This window comes from Cydia pomonella, chromosome 9, assembly GCF_033807575.1.
Source record: "Cydia pomonella isolate Wapato2018A chromosome 9, ilCydPomo1, whole genome shotgun sequence".
In the NCBI taxonomy this organism is placed as follows: domain Eukaryota; kingdom Metazoa; phylum Arthropoda; class Insecta; order Lepidoptera; family Tortricidae; genus Cydia; species Cydia pomonella.
In genome coordinates this window covers 12,795,223-12,814,892 of record NC_084711.1, presented here as the reverse complement: position 1 = coordinate 12,814,892, position 19,670 = coordinate 12,795,223, and the positions used below count along the sequence as shown (strand labels likewise).

Below are 19,670 nucleotides of genomic sequence, written 5' to 3'. Positions count from 1 at the left end.
TGAATAGACTCAGAACCGAACATGGACTCTGCGGGGACTACATGTTTAAGTGTGGCTGGAGAAATTCATCGGCGTGTGATTGCGGAGCTCCAGTGCAGTCTATTAAACACATCATCTATGACTGCCCCAAAAGAAAATTTACCGGAGTTTCCCTGGACCTGCTCTGCCCTGATGTGAACACAGCCCGATGGGTGAAGAAACTAGATCTTAAATTATGCCTACTCAAAAAGCAATTAATTAATTATTACACTTCAACCAATATTATATAAGCGACCAGTTTGAAGCCATACGATTAAAAAAAAAATTATAATGTTTGGGTAAAGTCAAGTAGGGCTGCTTATTTATCGCGGCTAATATGTTGCGGTGAGGTATTAATCGCATTTTTTTCCATTGTTCGTGCTCTACTGGTTAATCTGGTTGTTCCCACTAGTTACCATTATGTTATAAAAAAATACAACATTTATTTACAATAATAATATACATAATGGATATATACAGATGATTACTACAACTAGCTTATATCTAAAATAGGCCCTTGAGGCATTGTACCAAGATGCTGGCGGCATGTCCTCGTTGTATCGCAATACTGGTACGTTGCGCGAGGAAGCCGCCAGAGTGCGTTGTTGGTGGTAACTACTTTTTTTTTCTCTTTTGTTACTTTTTTTTTACACAGAATTGAAGAGTAGTATAATTAATAGGACAGTATTTACCTAGGTGGGTAAATTGGGTAAATACTCGCGACCCATCTCTAACCATGACAAGACATCGCAACATGACACAACGTCGCAACGTGCCTGTGCGATGTCGATCGATGGCTTTCGAAAACCGATTATACAATAATCGATTCGATTCAAATCGATCATTACGATTGTATGACGATGACCAATGGGAGTTAAACACGAATCCATCGACTGATTTCATATTGTGTAACTTTATAATTAAATTTAAGATGATCTAATATTTATTACTCATGTCATTTATATTTTTAATGATAAGGATTCTGCATTTGGTCATAATTTGTATATATTACTTATTTCCATAAAATACATTTCTTCCTCCGAATTTTGTTACCTCATATTGGACCGTCTAAATGTCAGAATACAGTTTAAAAAGAACACAAAAGCTCACGAGCGCCTCCAAGCGATTAAAATCGCTCCCTGGGGTTATATGGCGAATATTAATTAGATTAATGTTTTAGGATGTAGTGCACATTGAACGCAGCCGTCATGTGGAAGATATTGTCAAATGTTTAACCTACAATATATCTACAATACATTCATGCCTAACCTAAAACTTGGGTGATATTTGTGGTGTTTCTTTTACATATTTAATGGAAATAAGCTGAAACCATGGGCAAAAAGTCAAAAGTAGGAAAACAGCGTAAAGATAAATACTATCAGTTAGCTAAGGAGACAGGTATGTCAATGCTATATAATCTGACAATCTTGTAAAACTAGTGTACATCATACATTGTTTTAGTGTATCTATCTTTTAAATAGTTTAAGCCAGCTGTTAGTCTCATATTGATACTATTTTTTTAATGTCAAAATTACAGGTTATCGTTCCAGAGCTGCTTTTAAGCTTATTCAACTTAACAGGAAATTTGGATTTTTGCAAAAGTCTCGAGTATGTTTAGATTTATGTGCCGCCCCTGGTGGGTGGATGCAAGTGGCGCATCAGAATATGCCTCTGTCCAGTGTTGTCATCGGCGTGGATCTGTTCCCAATCAAACCTGTACCTGGATGCATAGGACTCACTGAGGATATCACCACTGAGAAGTGTAAAACTGCCATCAAAAAGGAGATAAAGACATGGAAAGCTGATGTAGTGCTTCACGATGGTGCTCCTAATGTGGGTCTTAACTGGCTCCATGATGCATATCAGCAAGCTACTCTTACATTGAGTGCTTTAAAGCTGGCCACACATTTCTTGAGAGAAGGTGGATGGTTTGTTACAAAAGTATTCAGATCTAAAGACTACCATGCACTCTTGTGGGTACTGAAGCAGTTCTTTAAGAAAGTGCATGCTACCAAACCACAAGCATCGAGAAATGAATCTGCTGAAATATTTGTAGTATGTCAAGGATATATTGCACCTGATACTATTGACCCAAAATTCCTTGATCCCAAATATGTGTTTGAGGATTTGGAAATTGTTAAGAAGCAGCACACAAACTTGCTGCACCCTGAGAAGCAGAAAAAGGCTAAGGCTGAGGGTTACAAGGAGAATGACTACACAACACACCACAAAGTTCTTGTGTCACAGTTTATGGGTAAAGAGGATCCACTAGATCTTCTCCAGGGTTGCTCACAGGTGCATATTGTCACTTACTTAATAACACTGCTTAAGTCCTGTGAATACATGAATCACAATATATATTATGTTACAACATGTATGGTATTGTTATGTTAGATAAGCAATAATATTTTATGCTATATGAATAACAATTTAAATCATAAATTTGAAACCTTAGTAAAGTTTTTAATCAAACTTAAACTGCAACTTGAATTTGAAAATATTTTATTTATTTAAAAAGTGTATTGTAAATGTTATTTCAGATTGTAATAGATGATAAAAGTATAGAGGAACATCCTAAGACAACACCAGAAATAAAGGAATGTTGCCAAGACATTAAGGTTTTGGGCCGGAAAGATCTTAAGGCTCTATTGAGCTGGTTAAAGCATATGAAGGAATTGAAAACTTCTCAGGTATGTTGATAAAATGGTAATTACAATATATTATATTAAAAGTTTGTGTTGGTTGGGGAAAATATAAGTGCATATTTTCATAATGTTGTGCTATTAACATACATCAGGGTTTTTGGTGCGGGAATGATTTTGTGCATTTCTTGTGAAATAATTATTAAACTATGAATTAAAAATAGGTAGTCAGCTCCAAATGTGACTCCAAATACATTTCAAATATTAGAATAGTATTGGCTTTTACAGGTTTTACCAATTTTGAGCTAATGTAAAACATTAGCCAGGTCCACACAGAGCGAGCATACGCGCGAGGCAATTTCCTCACGCACATACCGGCCAGTGTAGACGTGCCTCGTCCGAGGCGGCGCATGCGTTTTCCTCGTCCGAGTACATCTATACTAGCCAGTTTATGCGTGAGGAAATTGCCTCTCGCGTATGCTCGCTCTGTGTGAACCCTAGTCGGGTCAAAAACCCGGATCTATGGTTATTAATCACCAGGTAGCTTCATTATCATCAAAATCAAATAAAAGAATACTGTTTTAGTCAACTATGAATGCTAACAAAGTCTAAAAAAAAATTGTAGGGTTTTATTACATTTCATCTGTATCTGAAAACTTTAGACAAAATACAGTTACCCCTTTATATATGATTATTTGATTTCTTAAAGCCCTTGTGCGATCTATGTCATAATTCCTAACATTTGGTTTATTCTTGTATAGGAGAAGAAAGAGGAAACAGAAGATACACCCAAAGAGGCAGAAGAAGAGGAACCTGCCTTAGAGGAGAAGGAAGAGGATGCTGTTGACACTGAGATTGCTGAACTTCAGGTAACATACTGATGAAATATTTTACAAGAAAAGGTTCTTATCTGGTTAGTTAATCACACCATTCACACAAATAAATGGTTTATGTATTTGGATTAAAATCCAGGCCCCGCAGCTCAGTAGGCAGTTACTTACCCACTAACTCACAGGCAAGGTTACTACCCACTAGTCCAGACCAGACAGGACATCCTGTCTGGCCTAGTGAGTAGTGACTCTGCCTATGGGTCACCTGGGATGGGTTCCAATCCTGGTACAGATGTAGTAAATAATCCTTTCCCATCGTATTTTCACGGAAACGCACGAACGTGTCTTGCTATTTCAGTCAGCCTCGATACAAAAAGTACTGAGGTTGATTGAAGTAACATGACAAATACGAACAATTCCGAGAAAATACGAAAAAACTAACTATAAAAAAAGTAAAGGATTATTCACTACATCTGTAAGGGCATTTATTTGTGTGATGAGCATGCATACTTTTTCCTCAGTTATGGGTGTTTTTTTATATATTTAAGTATTTATATATTACATGTATTGTTTTACCACAACACAGTGCCGGATTAAGATGTTTTGGTGCCCTAAGCATTTCTAGACCATGGTGCCCCCTGTCCCTAGAGTCATCATGATTATATTGAATTTTCTTGGTAAATTGAGTGACGTTCAATGCCACATTACTGTTGAAAATAGAATCATCAACCTGTCACATCATTTTATCATGGATATTGACAGTGCTGCAGCAGTAACGTTGTAGTTGGAACAGTAATGCTGCTGAAGTCGCCATCCGAATGCCACCTTTATCAAAGCGCCTATTTAAACGAAATGACCGAAATTACCTAATATATCATCATTACCATTCTGTGCTTGCTTTACTATGCGATTAAAACGTGTTTTGGTTCTCAATCCTCAAATAATCCCCAGTGTAGGCAACATGACTTATACACCAAGAGTACCCTGAAAGTTTTGAACAGTGTATTTAATTTATTACGGCCGTGCGATGCCATAAATATATAATAAAGTTAAAAAAAGCCGGAGGCCCAGAACATCCGACCGTGTCGGGAATCCGTGCGAGGCCGAAGGCCGAGCCAACCGATATCCACGTGTAAGCGAAGACATTGGCCGTGCTCCACGCAGGATTTTTCAACCTCTTAAGCTGTTGGGCTTGGCTCTGACTCAACTAATGGCCAAATTTAAAAAGCAAATTTTACGAAACGAGACTTAATCACATAGTACCTGGGCGACCGAGCTTTGCTCGGTTATAACTATTTATTGTACTATGGTGGTGTATAGGTGATAATCTTAACTACATTTTTTTACTAAATTAAACTTGTCTAAAACAATAAAAATTAAAAAAATTATATATAACATGAACATATAAAAAAAAAATGTTAGCCACTGGGCGAGATTCGAACCCGTAACACTCGTTTAGCAGTCCGCGTCTTAACCCGCTGGACCTGACGGACAGTGTCCGGCAACACGAAATTAGCGACCATATTCTGCGTCGAAAGAAAAACGCATAAAAACTCGAAAACACGCGTTTTCCTAAACATAAGACTAATCTAGATCGATTGTATACCCCCAAAAACCCCCATATACCAAATTTCAGCGAAATCGTTAGAGCCGTTTCCGAGATCCCGGAAATATATATACATATATATATATACAAGAATTGCTCGTTTAAAGGTATAAGATAATTAAGTTTAAAATTACCTCCGACGTTTTAAGGATGGCGTTATCCCCATGGTCTCGGAGAAGACTGGCTAAAGTCGACATAATTATCTTGACGTTAAAGGTAATTTTAGAACTTAATTAAACGCGATTAAGTCCCGTTTTCGAAAATAATAATGTGTAAAGGCAAAGTCTATGGCTGAGATTATAACAAGGCTGAAGACGCGGAGCATCCGATTGGCGCTTACGAATGAGGTTACAAAAGGTCGAGCTGCAAGAAAGCAGAGCCTGAAATTGATCAATGGCGAAGTGTGAACGAGGCCGAAGGCCGAGCTGCGAGAGAGGAAAGCTTGGATTTGGATCCATGGTCATAGTGTAAGTTTTTTTTTATGATACAGGAGGCAAACGTGCAGACGGATCACCTAATGGCAAGCGATTACCGCCACCCGTGTAAGTGAGGCAGAAGATCGACTTGCGAAAACGTTAAGTTTTAAAAAGTGTCTTTTTGATGTTAAAAGTCGAAAAGTCAAAAGCATTTATTTGTTGTTAGCCAAACATACAGTTGCTAACAGTTAGTTGTCACTTGATCATTCGGCAAAATGAAATTATGCGAAGAATTGGCTGCGAAATGACATTTGGCAATATAATTGCCGGCAATGATTTAGAGAACCTCTAGAAGGCCTAGCTCCGCATAAGACCTACCAACTGCAAAACAGTGGCTTGAAATCGAAGTTATGTAATCACCTGTATGTACTGCTTGGCCTTTGGATTTATTTGAATGCGCGATTTGATAGGATTTTTTTGGTTTTCGACCGTCGCGGGGCCCCTTATAACACTTAAAATATTGACAAGGTCGCAGGATTGCGGCTCGGCCTGGCCGACAAATCTAGCGTGCAAGAGAGCAAGTTCGCTACAAAATCGGTAGCCTATGTCGAAAAATCGGCTGACGGGTAGGCGACCCCGACTGCAAGATTCTTTGGCCATGAGCTTTGAGGGCCTCCGCGTAAGGTCGAATTAAAGGCCTATGTTGAAGACGTGCTTACGTGCCCTTACTCTCTTACTCTTACGGCCTTTCGTTTTCCTACTTGTACACGTATAAAAAGTTTCATAATACAATTTTTTTTTTTTGCCTACGATTTTGGTGCCCCCCTGGACGTGGTGCCCTAAGCAAGTGCTTATTTTGCTTAAGGGTTAATCCGGCACTGCCACAACACAAGCCTTAGTGAGCTGAGTGAGACTTAGTCAATTTGTGTAATAATGTCCTATAATATTTATTTAATTTATTTAAACTTTTATTGCAACAATACAAAAAAAAAAATGTACAAATGGCTGACTTAATGCCTAAAGGCATTCTCTACCAGTCAACCATAGGGCTAAACAGAAATGTAAAAATGGTGCAAGAAGAAAAGTAAGAGAATTTAATTTAAATCAATTGAAATAAAATATATAATATATACAAATAACTGAAATATATAATAAATATTTTATTCATTTGACTAGGCTAAAGTAACCATTCTGTGCTCCTATCATGGAATAGGAATATACATTTATTTCTGCTCCCTCGGTCAATGTTTTTAAAATCAGATTGGACAAGTGGCTTTTAAACAATAAGTTAGACTGATGTTACTTAGTGATGTGATACGACTTTACAAACTTTGAACTGTATAATACAGGACACTGTGTGACATAGGCTCATCAGCTAAATAGCTGCTCGCCTATAATTATATAATAATAATAATAAATTAATTACTATTTGAATGATTTCAGGATGAGGAGCGTCGCCAGTCAAAACGTAAGCGGAAACAATTGAATAAACAGAGACAAAAGTTAGCAGAAAAAATGAACCTGAAAATGGTTCTAAAGGGAGATGATGGACCCATTCTTGAGAGCAATGACATGTTTAGGCTATCTGATATTAAAAATGCTGATGTAAGTTACTTTTTCATTATTCTTACATTGAATTGATTGATTGATGAATACAATGTTTTTTACAGTACATATGGTGCTACTTTACCGCACTAGTGCGAAAATTAGCATATTACGTTACTGTGTCGAACATTTAAAGGGCCATATGTACTGTAAAACGTTGTACGATACATGTGCGCATAGGTAATTCGCAACTCGTGTCGATTTAAAACACTCCCTTCGGTCGTGTTTTAATTTATCGCCACTCGTTTCGAATTTCCTATTTTTCGCACTTGTATCGTAATGTACTATTTTTGAAGTGAAAACTTCTTTAGAGGCGCTGTGTACGAGGGTTGATTGAAAAATTCGCGGCCTGGCCAATTAAAAAAAAAAGTTTTTTCTTTTTTCGGCCGCAATTTTGAACTGTCATTATTCAACTGTCTTCCCGCGAAATTTCACTTGGCGTCTATATTTAAATGCAATTTTACGGCATATTTAAAGTTACGTGTCGGTAGATATCGTGAAAATGGAGAAATTAGAGCAGCGTGCTGTGATTACATACCTGCATGAAAAAGGATTGACACCGAAGCAAATCTATGATAATATGCAAAGTACATTAGGGCAATCCTGTCCATCATATACGATGGTGAAAAAATGGGCAGCTGAATTCAAGCGTGGACGAGATAGTATCGCAAATGACCCTCGTCCCGGGAGGCCAACAACGGTGACTGACACGGACAATGTGGCAATTATATGCGAAACGATGATGAAAAACCGGCGATTAAAGGTGCGGGAAATAGCTGACATCGTAGGCATCTCTTATGAAAGAACTCAAAATATTATAGTCAACGAATTAGGTTTTTCCAAGGTGTCGGCGAGATGGGTCACGAGGCTTCTTTCAGTGGAACAAAAAATCGCTCGCCGTACTAATTCACGTGAATGTCTAGACCTGTATGAAGCCGATACTCAAGACTTTTTGGACAGATTTGTAACTATGGACGGGACGTGGGTCCACCACTAAACACCAGAGACCAAGCAGCAATCGAAGCAGTGGGTTCGTCCTGGATCTCCGCCTCCCAAAAAAGCCAAAGCAATTTTGTCGGCCAATAAAGTCATGGCATCTGTTTTCTGGGATGAAAAGGGAATAATAATGGTTGACTATCTCCAGAGAGGTAAAACTATAAATTCCGACTATTATTGCGAGTTATTACGCAGATTACGCGAGGCTCTGAAGATAAAAAGACCTGGAATGTTGACAAAGAAAGTTATCTTCCACCAGGACAATGCACGTGTTCACACGTCACTAAAATCGATGGCGGAGATTGCCAAATGTGGGTTTGAATTATTGCCCCACCCACCCTATTCACCCGATTTAGCACCATCGGCCTTTCATCTGTTCCCCAATTTAAAAAAAAACATATGGGTGGTATGAAATTTTCAAGCAACGCCGAGGTCCAAGCTGAGGTGGATGCCTATTTCGAAGGTCTCGAGGAAAGCTTCTTCAAAAGTGGTGTAATCCAGATGGAACAAGTGCATTCAACTCGACGGGGACTATGTAGAAAAATAAAAATAAATTAAAAAAACCTCTGTTTTGTTTTTAATATTCAGGCCGCGAATTTTTCAATCCACCCTCGTACTTTTTGTGATGGGGAAAAAATTTCAAACTCGCAACAGGTCACGTGACCGAAAGATTCGTCAGATTGAAAATGAGTAAGACGGACACGTGACCTGATCGAAAAACTTACAATGTCATTGAAGCCTGTAGTTACATTTTTAATGTAATATAAATTGTCATGTTTGTGTACAATAGCACAATAAATAAATATTTTATTTTACCACATAAATGATAGTACGTTTATACTGAAAATTAAAGAAGCTCGTGCAAAATTATTCCCTAATCATTCCAAAATATCAAAAATGCACAACGTTAATATTCAAGTTTTCACTTCTGCCGGCACTCCTGGAGTGCAACCCGTTGTTTTTTTTGTACATTTAATTAATTGGTCATGTTTAAAATAAACTAAACATACCTACAAACATATATTTTTAGGAATTAGCTCGAACAATAGACCAGCAGCCAGATCTTGTGGCAGATCCAGATTCCGATTCCGATGATGAGTTCAAAGTGAAACAAAAATACGTGAAGTACGACGTGGAGGCTTCAAAGCTGGACAAGTCGGGACTCTATTATAAGGACTCTGACAGTGAACTGGAGATGGAAAGTGATTCTGAGGAGGAAAATGATAAGGAAACATTAGGTAAGTATTTGTTTATATAATTTTTTGAATGCATTATATTCTACGTTGTTTTGATAATTTTTGTATATTTTAAATATTTAGTAGGTATGTAAACTATTGGTACACTAACTAAAGTTACCGCAGCCCGTGTGCTGTGTTGACTACGAGGATACCTTGGCACCTTGCTATTATCTTAGATCAGTGGTGGGCAAAGTACGGCCCGCGGGCCAGCTCCGGCCCGCACAAGGCTTTCATCCGGCCCGCCGACGGTCCTTCGAAATAATTAGTATATAGCTCGAGAGATAACGGTTTCAAATTAAAATGTATTTATACTGCAGTTCCGGCTCTCCTCAGATTTTTTTAAATTTTCTGGCCCCCCATGAAAAAAGTTTGCCCACACTGTCTTAGATAATCATAACACAGTTTGATCAAGAGGCATTAATAGAGTTGTGCAGAGTCAAGCATCCTCATTATAATCTCGCGCCTGTGTCTAATTTGCCTAAAGGATAAACCATCACTGTTCACATTACATATTTATATAATTATTTTTTGGTACAGTGATATAAAACTTTTTTGTTTTTCAGCATTCTCTGATGACGAAAAGGAATCAAAGAAAAGAGATAAGCTAACAAAACTTAACACATTAAAGAACAGCAAGCCAATCAGAACAACAATCCCCAAGGATAACCCATTGCTGACAGACCTGGACAACAGAGACCCGGTGTCCAAGCGCTCCATGAAGGCCGAGCTCTGGTTCCAGAAGGATGTCTTTAAAGATATTGAGGAGGAGGATGATGAAGGTGTTGATCTGGATAAGCTGGCTGAGACGTATAAGGAGAAAGGTGTGTATTTACTTCTTGGCTTTCTACTGACTTTCAGTTTTTGTGTATGTAAATGTATGTCATAGTTAAAAATGCCAAAAAACCATAGATAAAGGATTATTGCAACGCGTAAATTAGTACAGAATATGATAGCCATAAATTTGGCAGATAAAGGGTTCCATGGCGATGTGGAGCCCTGCACGTTATGGGACGATAGGCTGTCTAGTGCTAACTTTTGACTATCCAGTTTAGTATCATAAAATTTATGGCGCTGTCACAATACGTAATTTCGCTGCTACAACATTTAGAACTACTTTTCGTTTTTAAATCACTCCTTTATCTACGATTGCAATGTAACATCTTTCTCAGCTTAGCTAAAATGGGAAGTGATAGTATCTGTGTTTTTTCGTAATCATTTTTCAAACAAAACTATGAATTCAACATAATTTTTTTAAAGGAAAAACTGTTGCCAACGAATTGATGGAAACTGATGATGCGCCAACGAGAGGATCGAAGAGGAAACAATCTGATTTGGAGAGTGATGATGATGATGATGAGTCATCAGACAGCGAGTACGAGGTGGAAAAGAACGTGGCGCCTTCTACTGGGAAAGCGGGCAAAGGTAGCAAGAAGGACGGATTTGAAGTGGTTTCACAGGACCCAGGTAAGTCAAGAAATGGTATTCCCGAGTTTGACAGTTGAGGATGACGTTGTACGATGCTAGAGTTAGACCACGCTAAGTTTTCAAGGGTGCATATGCTTTTTTACTGATAAGTTCGTGCAAAGTTAGTTTAGCGTTAGTTTAACGTTCTGTCTTGGCGCCTTAGGCACAAAAACGCAAATGGTACCTTTTGTTCAACCGAGAACATAATTTTTATTTGTATTAAATGAGTTATCATTCATAATATTTTCAGAACTAAAAAGGCTCAAGAAAACTCTCAAAATGGACGCAGAGACGTTAGCCCTAGGCACTATGATCGCGACGTCGAAGAAGTTCAAGAGAGACTTGATAGACGACGCTTACAATCGGTACACGTTCAACGACAAAAATCTGCCGGACTGGTTCGTAGAGGACGAGAAGAAACATATGAAGAAGGAGATTGTTGTGCCTGAGGTACTTTTTTTGTGCACTAGGTAGTATGCTTTAGATCCATTGACCTCTGTATAATTATACTGGGTCAATTTCTCGTGTTAAAGAAACGTATTGGGCTGTTTTTATTAATTTTGTGTGTACCTCACTCCTTTGAGAAAATTAGGTTCTCTATTTGCTCGTAGAAGCTCATAGCGTCGTGCTCGGTTATCGCTTTGCTACTAGGCGGGTCCACAGCCACAAAGAGCGAGCTTACGCGCGAGGCAATTTCCTCATACACAAATCGGCCAGTGTGGACGTGCCTCGGCCGAGGCGGCGCGCGCGCGCGTTTTCCTCGCCTGAGCGCACCGCCTCCGCCGATGCACGTCTACACTGGCTGGTTAGTGTGCGAGGAAATTGCCTCACGCGTATGCCCGCTCTGTGTGGACCCGCCTATTCTCGGTTCGCGGCGATGCATTGAGTTCGTTCGGCGACGCCTATGATACGAAAACTACCCTTAGGGAACCGAAACGGAACTTGTTGCGCGTTATTAGAGTTAGTGGGATCAGCGTGACTTAGCTGACAAAATCGGTTTTGGTCAGTGAAACTTTTGTAAAAAATACTTCTACGATTATCCACTAACCACCAAATCAGAACTAGCTATGACAAATGCTATTTTAATTTGTTAAAATAAAATTTAAAAATGCAAAGGCATTGAATGCCTTTTTGTAGGCCTCTGGCCGGGTGGAGGTTATGGCTAACTAATAAACTAAAGGGTCATATCTAATTTGTTCAATTTTAAGACCGACTACTCGATAATATTTGGAGCAGTCCAAAGGGGAGGAACTCTTTCCTGCCCAACACCTTGTCATTATTATTTACCTATCATACGGTTTTCTCTTTTATTGCCAGGTGTTAATGCGTGTTTACCAACGTCGTGATCGTAATCGCGTGTTTCGAGACTACTCGACTTAGATACATGACTTTGTTGAATATTGGCTAAGTGCCAGCAAATTCAGCCCCTCTGCATGCAATTTCGTGACCTAGAGCAAACTACGTATTGTTTTCTTTTAGCGATGTGGAAAAAGAAATATTAAATTAATGCAATTTAATTTTTCTTTTTCCACATCGCTAAAACGCAACATTAAAAATTTGTCATTTGTTAACATGGAAGTCTTTTATTATTTCAGAAATATACAGAAGAATACAAAACGAAATTACAAGACATAAACACTAGGCCAATCAAGAAAGTCATCGAAGCTAAAGCTAGAAAGAAGAAGCGCATGATTAAAAAGATGGAGCGCGCCAAAAAGAAGGTCGAGGCCGTCATTGAAAATGCCGAAATGTCTGAGCGGGAAAAATCTCAGCAAATAAGGACGCTGTACAAGAAAGCGCAGACAGATGGCAAGAAAAAGGTCACGTACGTAGTTGCGAAGAAACATACGACAGCTAAACGTATGAAGCGGCCATCCGGGGTGAAGGGCCACTACAAGGTAGTCGACCCTCGCATGAAGAAGGACTTGCGCGCGCAGAAGGCCAAGGAGAAGACCATGGGCCGCGGTAAAAAGGGCAAGCCCATGAAGGGCAACAAGGCTCCGAGAGGTAAACAGAAACAGCAGAAAAAGAAAGGTAAAAAGACCAATTGATTTATGTAGTCCTAGTCTGTAGGGTGACGTGAAGTGGAAGCTAAATGATTAAGTATATTATGTTTCATAAATATACGTTTTTAAATATAATTCTGCTTTTATTTTATCGTGCGAAGCTTTAACACTTAGCTTTCATGTTATCCAATGAAATTATAAAGTACATACCTAACGTAGCCTTTGGAAGGTAGAATTGCTAGTACCAAAGATGTGTAAGACAATTTCGTGCTTGAATTTGACAGGTAAACGAGATGGCGCTGTACAGCTCCATTCATTTTGCGGTAACTCTGATTGTCAAAAGTTGACGTTTGACAATTCAGTGGCCGCAAAATATATGTCGCAGTAATGGCTATCTGTTTTGGAGGTTAAATTAAGAAACACGTTTTTTTCTTAGATTATACCTCTCCATTTCAATCAATTGTCTTTGCTAATACCTATATAGCTACGGGTGCGTGACACCGACGGTATCTAATAAAATAGATTTAAGTAACGCAGCAGTTTTATAACTTTAGCGAACGTAAATAATTACGCTTATCGCGTTCACTGCCAGCAACGCATATATGCGTTCACCGTCATATAAGTTTGTTCCTAGGCCACGCCCCCTGGCAGTGAATGTGTTATACCTACGTGGTACTGACTGACCATCACCCCGGGGAAAGACGCTCCGAGCGAATTCGCTTTACGTTGACAGAACAGACTGCCGTTACTGTCGTTGCGTTTTTTTCGTGGTTGATGCATAAGGTCATATTTCAGCCACCAGCGACAAGCGAGCGTTCATTTCGATCAAGTTTAATCTATGGACGCGCGCTCGTAGCCCCGTTGCCCGCTGCCGTCCAGACTGCGGCCTATTAAGCATTACAAATTTCCCTTTGTTTGTCAAGATTGACAGTTTTAATATAGAGATATATCATCATCAGTGAGTGTTTTCTACGAATAGGGGTGCATATACCATAGGACCCAGGGGGGTGGTCGGCATTAGAGATATTTTTACGGCCAGGGGTCAGGGCCGGTGATATTTAAATCCCCGTGCGTCACTCGCGCTTAACGGCCAGAGTTCAGGGACAGGCACGGCATATAAATGATAATAACTTCGCCCCGACCTTGGTGCCCGATTCGGATTCGCTCCAACTACGACGTCTGCCTACTAATTTGCGTTTGTATGAATAGGCATACGACATCAAAGACAGTATTCGTCTGGTTAAATTAGTCCTTAACACATTGAATGCTGGTAACCTGGTCGGTGGGTTCTCTGTTCGTAGTCGTCCTCTACAAAGCCGAATAACGCTGGGATCGGCTATTAGCGTAGTGCTACGAAAACTTTGGCAGGGAATGCGTGAGAATGTATGCAAAAACTGAAGTTGAACTAAAACAACGCTAGGGTTTATTGTTAATTGGTTTACCATACATACCATAGCTTTTTCTCTTTTTTAACGCTTTTGTATACGAAAAATGTAGTAGGGAATCCACTGCCACTTAACGCACGAATGCAAAGCACGTGGGCAGAATTACGAAGAGTGGTTAAATTAAACGGCAGTAGTGTGGCCGTGCGCCGCTGTGGGATAGTTGCATTATTATAGTTTTGGTATTAGATACTTACTTTTTAGCGAGTACTAATTATAGATTCGTCAGATAGCTGTCTCTCTTGTGTAGTCGATAGTGGTTGGATGTTAGGTAGGAAGAGTAGGAAGCCTGCTTGGGTCTGATTTAGATACCTTCGTCTAAATTGGACCCGCGAAAGTAAACACAGGAGGATGAAACAGAATGCCTTTCCCTACTCCTATTACCGTACCTTTATCTTTATAGTAAGACATTACTTGATATTAGTAGTAATTAAAAACAACCATAATTCTTGCAATAGTAGGATTCTGGATTAGTTCTCTCTACCCCCCTAGTAAACATATATTCATACAATGTAGCCAGTACCTACACCAAAGTTGAAAACCGAATATATTTAATTGACTCATTTAAACGGGTAACCTGTCAATATCAAGCCTGCAATCGGTGTCATTTATATCTAAATCAAACCCGCGAAAATAAACATAGGATAACAAGAAGGAGGGTGAGTGGGGGGTGGTGGGCGGCGGGCGGAGGGGGTGCTATATCGAGCGCGATCACGGCCAAGGTCGGTCCGCGGCGTCATCACCGCTCCCCGCGCCTGTTTATGTACATTGTACGGACATGTAGGTATCTGCCGATACATATTGCTTCCTGGAATTGTTATGTACGATTATTTACGTCAGAATATTGCGCATATTAAGAGGCAACTGGAGTAGTAATTTCTCTATACAAACGTACTCGACTGTTTCCTCCATGGTTTTTGAAGTTATAGAGCAATGTTTTTTTCAACACAGATTATTAATATTAATATCTGTGTCGGACTGTTTTGCTTTCTTTGATTTTTTTGTTTCTTAAGGCGCTCGTGTACTTCAAATATTCGTAAAAACGGCCTAATTTACTAGGCCGCAAAGAGAAGCATGGCATTCAAACCTGACATCAATTAGCCTAAAAAACAAAACCGACACAGATAATTTCATTACCATTTACATCTCAAAATTTCGTTTCCATTGGTTAATTTTGGAGGAGGAAATAATCGAGTACGAAACATCGTTTTTTGAGAATTTTGTGCCTAACCTGGCGTTGTCCTTATCGCACTAGTTTTAGGAGCCGCTTCCGTTTCACCTAAAATATTTATATTTCAGCTCCCGTATCCTCCTTAACACCGTTTATTTATTATTATTGTAGTAATACACCGTTTAACTGTGTGGAGCAAATGTACAAGCGATAATAAATATGTTGGTATATATGTCTCATAATTGCAATTTTTAGATAAACAGACTGAATTGGAATTTAAATAGGTAATAGGGAGTCTTTCTCAGTTATCCCATGGTGAATAGTGGTAATTACTTCGTCACAGTTATCCCTAGTGAGAAAAATACTACTGGTAAAAGGTTACTCGTTGTTGCATGACAGCCAGTTAGCCAGTTCTCTTAAAGGGGCTCTGCGCTGTTAGCTTCGGCCCCATGCACGCCTCCCAAAGCTCCGAAATATGGAAAAGAAGTTTTCTCTTGTGCAATGTATTTATTATATTCTAATCTTAACCAAAAACGGGATTTGGATGATATTAAAATGTGTTTTTTGTAACTAACAGAGTTAGACCAACGTAAGTTGGCAGCAATTTTGATAGCCCAAACTAAAGATGTGTAGGGGTGAGTGAATACTGAGTATTTACTCAAAGCACCTGATAAATACCCGTATTTAATCATTTAGGTGGATAAAAACGTTTGCTAATAAAATATTAAGTGAGATTTAAGAACTAAATGTTTTTTTATTATTAAAGAGTAGTTAATGTAAATTAAACAATATTTACATAATAAAAAGCATATAGGACGCTTAATTAAAAAAAAAGGTAATCATCACTGAGAGAATATGTGATAATGCGTAGTTAATAATTTTGTTTTAACTGAGAAGGTATTTAAAAAAATATGAAAATGAAGTTCTATCGATGTTTACGCTGCACTCGACCTTTTATTAAGGGCTTTTTAAAGCAAACTCAAAAATGGCTCATCCGATCATGTTCGAAGTATTTTTTAGTACTCTATGCTACGGCTAGTCTCCCGATATATTTTTATATTTTTTTGAACTATGGTTCGAAACTTAAAGAGGGATAAACATTATTTCGGCCTATAGAAACGGGTTTTTTCCAAAAGTATTTAATTTATCCAAAAAAGTTTTTAGAAACATTGAAGCTATTTTTGAAGACCCATTTAATGATGTGTACACGTTGGTTGTTTAAGATTTTTTTTGTGACAATTAGTTACATGTATGGAGTGCCCCCCCTTAAAAAATATTTCTTACAATTTTGTGAATTTTGAGTACTTAATCCAGTAGCGGCTTACAAAATACACCTATATTTCAAATTTATATTCCCTTCAGCACTAAATAGTTTCTACCCACCACCCAGTATTTACCCGTGAGTATTTACTCACTACCCATCTCTAACCCACACTGTGCAAGTGTTATTTTAAACGTCAAACTTCTATGAAATTATGACGTTTAAGTAACACTTGCACAGACCGGGCTATCAACATCGCTACCGACTTAGCTTGGTCTAACTCTAGCATTATTGATTTTTGGCAAGCTACAATTAGTCCTACAGTTATGACCTTTAGTAAAATTGTACCAACAATATGGCCACTCATTGTGATTACATGCGATGTTAACACCGACGACCTTGGGCCGAAACAAGGTCGCAGCTATAGAACGTAGGTCTATGTCGAGGGCTCCGGTCCCCGAATGACGTCCGTGGAGGCTCAGGTAGCGGGGGCGCTGTGACCTCGCCCCCGCAAGGTCGCGGATTCATTCCACTCGGTCACATTCACGTATATAATATGTAGCTCAGACATAATAAGGAATCATTTATTCTAGTTTCTTAATATTTACCTTTATTAAGTGTGAGATTTTGTAACAAATATCTTGATATTTCTTTTTTCTTTAACTTTACTTCGACGGGGCGGCGGCAATTGTGCTGTTTCCTTATGAACAGCACGACACCACTTCTTTGATAGACATTAGCATTCAGATTTTGCGAAAATGTCACCATATTGCCTTGAAATAAGTCTAAAAATTAACTGCCAGGGCGCTAATAATAAGTACCTAGGATTATTGGCGAAATGTGCTGAACTCGCAAAATTGCATATTAACACCTTATTTCTGTAAGTACCTACCACATTTCTAGCAAATAACTTTCTATTTATATTTGTCAAAGTACATACCTACTTGTTGTTCTACCGCCTGTTAGAAATAATTAAAAAATTATATATGCCTACAACTAGAAAATCGAACGATTAAGTTGTTTACTCATTCTGGCCGATGAGACTTACGTGACCGTGGCATTGGCCGTCGGTCAAGGAGACTAATGGGTGAAGGTTTTAAAATGCCGAGTGTGGTTCAACCCTGGAGTGTTCCCATCGCTTAAGTACCAAACACAACCACTGTAACTCAGATTTGCGGGTACGAATAGTAGTTACGGTTCTTGAGGATATATTTATATTGGTTTACCTAAGATCTAAGATGACGTTCCCAGTAGGGGGCCGTGGTAATGCCGAGTCTCTGCCAATGACGCAGGTACCGGTAGGTGCCTAAAGAGTGAGTCACAACTGTTTTGTTGCAGTCAGTTCATGGCTGGATATTTTTAGATGACGTTGAAATCATGAAGCCCTTACGATCAATCAGTTAGGTTTAAGGCGTCAATAATTCACAAAACCATTAAATAGAAGTGCCTTTTAGCATTATTCACCTACATACCGTGTAATATAAAATTGATAGGTAATACCGTTAGACTACTCAACCCTACTACCCTGACGCTGGGCTATCCAATAATAGGTACTATGGTCCATAAGTTCAATACATCAACTCAGTAAGTACCTATACCTATCAATGATTAGGTTATGTCGGGGTTTTTCTTCCAATTTATGAAAATATTTTGTTTCAGAACTAAGTACATCATTCAAATAATAGTCACACCTACCTAAACCTAAAATATTCTAGCTGTTTTTGAACTAAACACAGGAGGAGACTTGACTATACAGCCTGTATTTTTGATACGACCGCATAACCAAAAGGTAGTTAGTTTAGGCTTTATCAAGACACTTTCATAGGTCGACTTTTATTTTTCCATGTAAAATAATACAGCAAGTAATGTTTTAAATCAAAACGTCACATTGAATGACGCGACGCAAATATATATATGTATATAAGTAACATACGCACGCACGCACGCACGGAGTTAAGTATATATATATTTAACTCCGTGTAAGATAAATAAAGTCTAAGAAAAAACGTGCCTTGAAAATCAAGAAAAATGTATCCTCGAGTTTATGGCGATATAACTTGGCCTATACTCGAGTAAATGGCGACACCGTTTGATATTTAACACATATCAGTGAAAGAGCATGGGTCAAATAGCCACAATGTGCCATTCTAAGAGTTTTAGTCCTGTGCCGAAAGGTGGGAGTAAATTTAGTTGACTACAAAATTTACTTTGACAATACGCCTCTATACTAAATTCCAAGTATTCCTATATTAAGTTAAAAGTGTCTATGATGTAAGAAAAAAAATTCCTCTCGACAAAAAAAATGAAAAATTAATTACGCTCTGGTACCTAGTTGAGACTAAAAAAACCTTTCAGAATCGTTTCATAGCACTAAAACCTACGTCTGGTTTACGTTTGCGGTTAAGTATATCAAAAATACACACTGTATAATTGGGTAGTTTTGGTAGGCACCCGATTTGAAAAAATATTTTCATAAGTAGAAAAAAAATGTTTGTAGACACGAAGCTTTAAGGTAAACGTACCAACATACAGTCGGCAGATCTACAATCCTCAACTCAATACGTCGCAAATAGCAGTAACACTCAGAATCGGGAATATGGGTGTTTTAGTTTACCCTCTGTTTTGTACTTTTGTAAAGGTCTCATAAAATAGTTTACATTTTTAATCTTAATACAATTTGGAGCGTAATTCAAAAATGTCACGAGCTCATGAATGAAATTACCCGGTAGCAGAAAACATGTTCAAAATTGAGTTCTATTTCAGGAAAAATCTATTACGCAATACCCACGTGGAAGTTTCCCGCAGGATATAGGTAATGTTGGTATAGAGAGGGCGCATAGCTACCGGTACCGATGCTATAGTGCAATACACGCGTTCCAGCTCCCGGCGCCACCCGCCGCCCGCCGCCCACTGTCCTACCACGTTCCATGCGCACCTACCGGAGTTCTTCATTAATATAATCCTCCGTTTTATAA

General features: G+C 38.7%; 1 protein-coding gene across 1 annotated transcript; it reads left to right on the top strand.

The window, feature by feature from the left end:
- Positions 1-1,207: 1,207 nt before the first annotated feature.
- LOC133521416 (pre-rRNA 2'-O-ribose RNA methyltransferase FTSJ3) lies at positions 1,208-12,956 on the top strand. The gene is made up of 10 exons (XM_061856366.1): positions 1,208-1,416; positions 1,556-2,313; positions 2,559-2,708; positions 3,422-3,529; positions 6,956-7,117; positions 9,144-9,351; positions 9,915-10,172; positions 10,609-10,815; positions 11,066-11,265; positions 12,411-12,956. The coding sequence occupies exons 1-10, from the start codon at positions 1,350-1,352 to the stop codon at positions 12,864-12,866; spliced, it is 2,574 nt and encodes an 857-aa protein (XP_061712350.1). The 5' UTR covers positions 1,208-1,349; the 3' UTR covers positions 12,867-12,956.
- The last annotated feature ends 6,714 nt before the right edge of the window (positions 12,957-19,670 follow it).

Bases quoted from the DNA above. Each gene is read 5' to 3' on its own strand.
- LOC133521416 (XM_061856366.1), top strand. From the start codon at position 1,350: ATGGGCAAAAAGTCAAAAGTAGGAAAACAGCGTAAAGATAAATACTAT. The intron at 3,530-6,955 runs GTAACATACTGA...GAATGATTTCAG, and splicing joins CTGAGATTGCTGAACTTCAG to GATGAGGAGCGTCGCCAGTC. The intron at 10,816-11,065 runs GTAAGTCAAGAA...TAATATTTTCAG, and splicing joins AGTGGTTTCACAGGACCCAG to AACTAAAAAGGCTCAAGAAA.